This window comes from Grammomys surdaster, unplaced genomic scaffold, assembly GCF_004785775.1.
Source record: "Grammomys surdaster isolate TR1022 unplaced genomic scaffold, NIH_TR_1.0 354, whole genome shotgun sequence".
NCBI lineage: Eukaryota > Metazoa > Chordata > Mammalia > Rodentia > Muridae > Grammomys > Grammomys surdaster.
In genome coordinates this window covers 1017018-1025321 of record NW_021604773.1, presented here as the reverse complement: position 1 = coordinate 1025321, position 8304 = coordinate 1017018, and the positions used below count along the sequence as shown (strand labels likewise).

The window sequence follows — 8304 nt, the reverse complement described above, 5'->3', positions numbered from 1 at the left end:
GTAGATAGGTATTTTGCCTGAATGTATGAGCATCATGTGTGTGCAGTGCCCTAGGAGACAGGAAGAGGGTGTTGGATCCTCTGGAACTGGAATTACAGATGGTTTTGAGCCACAATGTGGGTGGTGGGAATCAAACCTGGGTCCTCTGCAAGAGCAGTCAGTGCTCTTAACAACTGAGCCATCCCTCTAGTTCCTTGTTTGTCTATTGGGACAGAGACTGAAGCATCTATGATGCAAATGGTCTAACAACTGAGTTTATATATTTTTTCCCCCAACAGGATTTCCCTGTGTAGCCCTGGCTGTCCTAGAATTTGCTCTGTACACCAGGTTGGACTTGAACTCACAGATCTTCCTGCCTCTGCCTCCTGAGTATTGGGACGAAAGACATGGTCCACCACCACTCAGTTCTTTTTTAAAAATGTATCTTTTTCTTTATAATTGTTTTAGGTTCATTAGTGTTTGGCTTGCATATGTGGGGGTGTCAGATCCCCTGGAACTGGATTCACAGCCGGTTGTGAGCTGCCAGGTGGGTGCTGGGACTCGAACCTGGATTCTCTGGAAGAACAGCCAGTGTTCTTAACTGCTGAGCCATCTCTCCAGCTCCTGCTATCTTTTTATGTAGGGGTGCGACAAGCAAATAATAATCAGTCGTCTTTCTCATTGACTCTCCACACTAGAGTGTGCGTGCATGTGTGCGTGTGCGTGTGTGTGCATGCAGAGGTCAGAGGACAGCTTGCAGGAGTCAGTTCTCAGATCCTTCTTCTACTGTGTAGGTCTCAGGGATTGACTCAGGTTGTAAGATTTGGCAGCAAGTGCCGTTTACCCACTGAGCCATCTCATTGGCTAACCCCCCATTTAAAAAAATGATTCTATCACTCCCATACACATTTTTTTACATGCATGCACGTTTTGCTCACACCTATGCCCGTGCACCATGTGCATGCCTGGTACCCACGGAGGACAGACTAGGCATTGGATTCCTGAGAAATGGAGTTACATACGTGAGTCACATGTGTGCTAGGAACCACATTCAGGTCCTCTGGAAGAGAGCCAGAGGCCCTACCCACCTCACCATCTCTCCAGCCCTGTTTGTATGTTCATTTATTTATTGAGAGAGCGTCTCACCATCTAGCCTTATCTAGCCTAGAACTCCCTTTGGTAGACCAGGCTGTTGCTTCCTGAGTGCTGGGATTAAAGTTGTGTACTACCATGCTCAGCTCCCTTATCTTTTTTAAAATTTATTTACCTCTGTATGTAGATGTCTGTGTGTGTGTGTGTGTGTGTGTGTGTGTGTGCGTGCGTGTGCGCGCGTGTGCGCACGTGTGTGTGTGAGTGTGGAGGTCAGAGGAGGGGTGTCAAATGTACTCACTATGTCTATTCCTCTGAGACAGGATCTCCCCCTGAACCTGGGATTCAGTTGGCCCAATTTTCCTGTCTCTACCCTCTTGAGAGCTGCGGTTAGAGTCATATATATATGTAAGACACTGCTTACCACATGGTGGTGGGATTGAAACTCTGAGGGTCCTCATGACTGTGCTGCAAGACCCCCTTTTTTTTTTAAAAAAAGATTTATTTTATGTGAGTACACTGTCACTCTCTTCAGACAACCCAGGAGAGGCCATTACAGATGGTTGTGAGCCACCATATGATTGCTGGGAATTGAACTCAGGACCTCTGGAAGAGTGGTCAGTGCTCTTAACCGCTGACCCATCTCTCCAGCCCCATTGGCCTTATGTTTTGAAGCAGGGTCTCGCCTGCCTAGGCCAGCCTTGCTCTTTGAGCACCACAGTCCTCCTGACTCTCCCAGGCTCACCCCAGCCTTCTGCCTGGCTTCTTATGTGGGTACTGGAGACTCAAAGTCAGGTCTTCATGCTTAATTGGCAGGCACTTATTGAGACAAACTCCATAGATGTACCTCAGCTCCTTTTTGACCCAGAGTCTCACTTGTACAAAGCCCAGGGTGGCCTCAAACTTGGTCTGTAGGGGGGACATGACCTTGAACCCATGACCTTCTTGCCTGCATCTTCTAGTAGGATGTTCCTGGCACATGACACCCTACACGAGGGCTTTAAGTTCAGGTCTTCTTACTGTGGGAGAGTTCAGTGGTAAAGGGGGGTGTGCAGGAGCAGGCCGACCCAAGGGTGGCCATGAGGCTGCCTCATCAGTTTTGACCCTCCTTTCTGAGGTACTATACTCTCCCTGGCACAGTCCTTTATCTCCAAAGGGAAGTTCTTATGGAAGTCTCCTCTTAGTGCTTCCTGCTGCAGCAGCAGACTGGCTACCTCATCTAACACACAAGCAGTGCAATTCACAGGCCTCATTATTCCTCTCTTCAGAAGGAAACACAACCTTCATGCCTTCTGCAAGTCCCTCTGTAAACCTAGCCATCTGGATGGCCTCAGTATGTCATCATAAACCAAGATGCTCAGGACTGGGGTTGGGGGTGGATCTAAGCCGGAAGAGTGATCACCTATCAGGAAACTCTGAGTTTAGTCCCCAGTATGGTTGGTATAAAAGACCTGTAGTCCTAGCACTGACCAGGGAGGTAGAGGCAAGAAGATAAGGAGTTCAAAGCCATCCTTGCCTATCTACTGAGTCTGGGGGCAGCCTGGTCAACAAGACACGGTCTCTGTGATTAAAAAAAAAAAAAAAATCTAGGATTTTATCTTATTTTGGAAGCCACAGAGGCAGGGCCAGGGAATGTCTCACAGGGGACTCAGTGAGACCAGAGGTAGCGGCTGCCAGGGGCAGACGGTTGACCCTCAGACAAAAGCCGCTTGTCTGGATGCTGGCGGGAGGGCGGGACCAGCACCCAGCCCTGCCTATTTAGGGCAGAAAGACTGGCCTAGCTCTAGGCGGCAGCCACAGTCCTCCCCCACCCCCCAGCCCTCATCTCCTCCAGGACTGGCCTCTTCCCCTTGGGAACAGAAGCCCCATGTGGCCCTGTCTGTGCAATGATGGACAACAAATGTCCCCCACTCTGGGTGTGTTCAGATGCCCATGGCCTAATCAGTCAACCTTAATTTAAAAGAAAAAGAAAAGTCCGTGCATATAGTATCAGGAGGCATCTGAGAAAAAAATACAAAACGCTGCAGGCTGCTGTCAATTACCTGTGTCACGTTCCAAGTGGACCACACTGGTCTGCTGCCTGGCCCTCTGGCTACCACCGCACTGTGTGTGCTGCATGAGCTCTGGGCTTCTGCCCCCACCCCACCCCGACCCTGCTTGGGCTTTTCTAATGTGATCTCCCATCCTCCACCTTTGAAAACTAGCCCCTTTGCCATTTTGCACCCTGTTGCTCTGTCTTTTCTCCTGCTTCCCCATGCACACGCTCACACACTCACATGCACACATATATCAGAGTGTCACGTGTTTATCGTGTCTCTCAATAGGAAGTGATTTCTCACTAGGACACAGGTCTTTTGTTCACAATGGGACTCTCCTCCCTTTGGCTTAGGAAATGTCTGACGAATGAATGCCAGAATGTTTGTGGTGGAATACTATACAGCCGTTAAGAGGGCAGATTTTTTTTTCTTGTGATACAGTACTAAGCAGAAAAGGAACAGGCAGGGGAGAGAGGAAGCCAGAATCACAGTCATAGGGACACACTCTTAGAAATGTGTCATCTTGTAACTTCATCATGATGGGGGCATAGCAGACTTCACTTAAGTGAAGATAGCTACAGTGCCGTCATCCTTTTTGGGTCTGGAGACAGTCTCAGATAGCCAAAGATGACCTTGGACTTCCTATGTAGCCAAGGATGAAGGTCAACAAATAAACAAAATTTACTTTCAATCTTTCTGCCTTCACCTCTGGAGGGCCTGAGTGCAGACCCAGTGGTGACAATCTAATGGCGGGGGTGGGGGTATCATTCTATATGCATGCACTGCTGATGGGAACTGGCAATGGTAGGAACCAAACATGGAGGATCTTCAAAATCCAAAGTCACTGAGTCCCAGCTTGTGAGCTTCTGGACATACCATTTCCACACCTTGTGTCACTTCTGGCTGGAGGGGGTCACATTTCAAGGACCATGGGCAAAGCCTTGGAACCTAACCCAAGAAATTGGACTTTTCTAAAACAGCAAAACCTTTGAACAGGTCAGGGGTGGGGTCTGAGATTCTTCAGTGCTCTAGGAAGCAGACAGGAGTATGCAAAGTTCAAAGCCTGTCTAGGAATCAGAGAAATCCAGTCTCAAAAAGAAGAATAGGGCCGGGCAGTGGTGGCGCATGCCTTTAATCCCAGCACTTGGGAGGCAGAGGCAGGCGGATTTCTGAGTTTGAGAGTTCGAGGCTAGCCTGGTCTACAGAGTGAGTTCCAGGACAGCCGGGGCTACTCAGAGAAACCCAAAACCAAAAACCAAAAAAAAAAAAAAAAAAAAAAAGAAGAAGAATAGGGCCAGACAAAACAGCAGAAGCAGGTGAACCCTGTGACTTCAGGGCCAGCCAAGGGTTACACACTGAGACCTTGTCTCAAAAACTGAACCAAACTAAAACTAAACTAAAAACAGAAATGGAGGAGGTAGAGCCCCTGCCTAAAATCCCCCAGTGAGGGGCTGGGGGCGTGGCTCAGTGGTAGAGCCCCTGCCTAGAATCCCCCAGTGAGGGGCTGGGGGCGTGGCTCAGTGGTAGAGCCCCTGCCTAGAATCCCCCAGTGAGGGGCTGGGGGCGTGGCTCAGTGGTAGAGCCCTGCCTAGGATCCCCCAGTGAGGGGCTGGGGGCGTGGCTGAATGCTACAGCACTTGCCTATCCTGCTCCTTACCCTTAGTTCCATCCCCTGGATTGTAAATAGAAAAGCAAAGCTCTGTTGAGTAGTCTCCATTTCTTTCCTGGTGTGCAAACTGTTTTTAAGAGTAGATATGTTAGAAAAAGTCAGAACAGACTCAAGCCAAGCCAAATGGTAGTGGCCTTTTCAGCATAGAGAATCAAGTGGAAGACGAGGTGAACTGTGCGGACCAATGAATATTTAAAGTGAGACTTGCCACCCAGTGTTAAATCATCTCTTCCACTGCCCGGCTGTAAGACCTTAGGTGGGTGTCTTGACCTCTCTGGGCTTTCCTCTCCTTATCTGCAATATGGCATCACACAACGTGGTTTCTCATAAGCTCCCAGGAGAAGCTAAAAGGAGTTGAAAGAGCAGTTTCTTTTACAGCACTTCATCAAGGCCAGTTTACACTATTACAAGAAAGTATCTCACAAGGGATAATTTCTAATACTGCTTGCATAATGAAAATACATGTAAAACGATGGACTTTTTGAGGCATGATGGATTCCACAACTGTCATTTCAGTTTTTCCACCAGGGGGAGGAGTCAAGAGTTGGGGAACAGACAGCCTGAGTTCATCTCTAAATACCTGATGTCTCTGGAGGCTCCTTTGCCCAGTTTCCTGTATCTTTTTTCCTCTCCTTACATTCCAGTGCCCTTTCATCCATGTTAAGAAGTCCTTCTGCAAGTCTAACCCAAGTCCTCCTTGCTGGAAGGGATCTTTTTCCTTCCTCGGAGCAAACAGGACCCCTCTATACACAATATCCACACCTCTCTCTCTGCAATACCGCCACTCTGAACGTGACATGCCCACGTCATGCCTCGCAGAGTCACCAAGTCTAACTTTTGGGATTTTTTTGTTTGTTTTTCGTTTTGCTTCGTAGGGAGTGTGTTTCTGAGGGATGGATGGAGATGTAGGTTGTCTTATAACAGGGTTTTCTGGAATCAGGGGTGACCCAACTTCCTCTTCATACAGACCCAGGAACCCTCAACACCAGAGGTGTTTATATTTAGAGGTTTTCTACTCCTCCATCAGCCAGGCTCCTGTCCCAGTCTGCCACCGCCTCCTCTTTGAGGCTGGGCTGAGCCTTGACTGCTTACAGTGGGGAAGGGGCGGAGTGTGAGGGACAGGTCCTCTCTCCCATCACCACCTCATGCCAGCCAGGAGGGGTAAGCACTGAGTAAGAGGGGCAGAGAGTGAGGAAGGAAAGAGGCCAGACCACTACAGGTCTGCAATAGTGCCTTCTCACCACCCTCTCTTAGTGGGATGGACGGAGGGGTCTGGCAAAGCCCGGGCAGCGCAGGGCAGGGGAAGCTGCTGAATACCTCCCCTCCTCTGTAACTTTTGGAGGGGGCGGGGCCTCCCACAGCTGTTTCTGCTTGGAGAAGAATGTGTAAGGTCCCACTCCCTGCACGGTCAGGCCGGTTGGGGGTGGGGTTGGGCGTCTGGCCTCAGCCCCTTTCCCCATTTCCCATCTGGGGAGGGGGCAGCCGAGGTCAGCAACAGCCAGAGCCCCCTCCCCACCCCCACAGCCTCGGCTCAGGTTTCCCTAAACGGGAAGCTCTGACCACACACATGTACACACATAGAGGCTTAGGGACCGGGATGGGGATGGGGATGGGCCAGGGGAGTGGGCTGGGGGAAGGGAAGAGAGATGGAGACAGACGTTAGGCAGAGAAGCACTGAGGCCTAGAGACAAGAGCACGACCCCATCTCTAATCTCCCCTGGCTTTGGAAGCTTTACAGGTCTGGAAGACCACAGAGACAGGGACAGGGTAAAGGAAATGAAACAGATGCTGTGGTATGGAAAGGTTGGGGCAGCAACCGGAAAGGGTCTCCAACTCAAGGAGTGATGTAGGGAGGAAGAGCTGGGGCCTTTCAATTTGAAAGTCATCGTTAGAATACCACAGAGAACCATACTCTCTCTCCCCTCACTCCCCAACTACTTCCACCTGGCCTCCCCAATCACTGAGCCATGGGACCAAGTAGGAGTAAGAAGTGTCATTGGGTTGATCAAAATGCCCCGGGGGGGGGGGTCCTCAGGGACTGTAAGCTTCTCAGCAGTGGGTCTCTCTCTCCAGAGGCCTGAAGATTCCCCTTCCCCCAACCCGCCCCCTCCAGGGATCTCCAAGCACCCTGGAGACTTAAGGAAAGATGGATCCCGGGTAGCAAGGCCCAGAGGCAGGTTATGTTTGAATGCCGGCTGTGTGACCTTGGGTGAGTCTCTTCCTGTCTCTAAGCCTCAGTTTCGCTCTCTGTAAAATGGGGACTTTCAAGGCCTCATGAGATGGGAAGACTGTAAGAAGCCGAATGTTCGGTTTAACACACTAGGTGTCCAGGATGGTTAACAGGGTCCACACTGAGTCCAACAGAGGCCGTGCATCCTATCTATCCGGCTCTATTTGGGGGTAGGGGAGGCCAGGTCTCCAGTCTTCTCTCTTGTCTTTTCCCCCTGCCTGCTCTCCTACCCTAGGACCGGTGTGCTGAACATACACTACCAAGACAGACGGACGGACGCACAAGCAGGGAGGTGGGGGAACGAATGGGGGAGGGAGGGATGCATGGATGGACACACGGACAGGCGACCCCTCACCAGCTGCTCCTCCAGGGCTGCCGCGGCCCTGCGCGCCGCTGCCGCATCCTCGTCCTCCTCGGCGTCCTCCTCGTCCTCAGCCTCGGCGCCCCCCATCCCGGGCTGGGCCAGCCGCAGCGCCTGCTGCACGCGGTACTCCTGCCTCTCTCGCAGCCAGTGCAACTCGCAGAGCCCGGCCAGGCTGCCTTCCAACCATCCCCGCAGCCGACCCCGCTCCGGGCTCACCGGGAACGAGAAGGCCCGGATCATGGCTGCGGCCCCCCGCCCCAGCCCGGCCGGGCCCCACGGCCGCCCCTCTCGCCGGTCCCACCTCCCCGCCCCAGCAGCCCGCCCGCCCGCTGGCCGGGCTGTCACCGTCTCATCTGCATAGGCGCCCGCCCATTGGGCCGCCCACCCGCGTCTCATCTGCATGATCACGCCCCTGAAGGCAAGACGACGGCCTGCTATTGGCTGCTGCCTTTCGTGACGCAGGGATCCGTCCCGCCCCGTTTTTCCTTCTTAACGCACGCCCGTGACTACCTACCGGGTATCAGACTCGCCACGCCCCTTTGTGCGGCGCCTGGGGCTGTAGCCACGCCCCCTTATGTCACAATGAAACAAGCCCGCCCTTGCTCCAATTCCATTGGTGCTAGCCGCTTGGTTCTGGAGCTGGTCCCGCCCCCTTGCGGGCGAGCTCTGGCTGCCATTGGGCTCTCCAGGTCGAGGGAAGGGTGGTCTATAAATAGAGACTGGATCCACGTGACAGCTCCGCAGCTGCTCTTGCCGCCCCTCCCAAACGTTCAGCTTCTGAGTCTGCGCAGAAGGATCATCAGAGAGGCTCGAATCTGGATCTCGCCTCCTCCTCCAGGCAGCTTTCCCAGACCCTCGGAAGTAAAACGGACCGAACAACTTACGGTTCGATTATGCTTTTAAGCAGGACCAGCTCAAACCGGCTCTGTAATTCCAT

At 52.2% G+C, this 8304-nt stretch overlaps 1 protein-coding gene across 1 annotated transcript in view; it reads right to left on the bottom strand.

Moving 5' to 3' along the window:
- Positions 1 to 7607, bottom strand: part of Dact3 (dishevelled binding antagonist of beta catenin 3) — a 14296-nt gene extending 6689 nt beyond the window's left edge. The window contains exon 1 of the mRNA XM_028779551.1: positions 7359 to 7607. Within this exon, the coding sequence (XP_028635384.1) occupies positions 7359 to 7607 (249 nt within the window). The remainder of the gene's footprint in view (positions 1 to 7358) is intronic.
- Between the last annotated feature and the right edge of the window lie 697 nt (positions 7608 to 8304).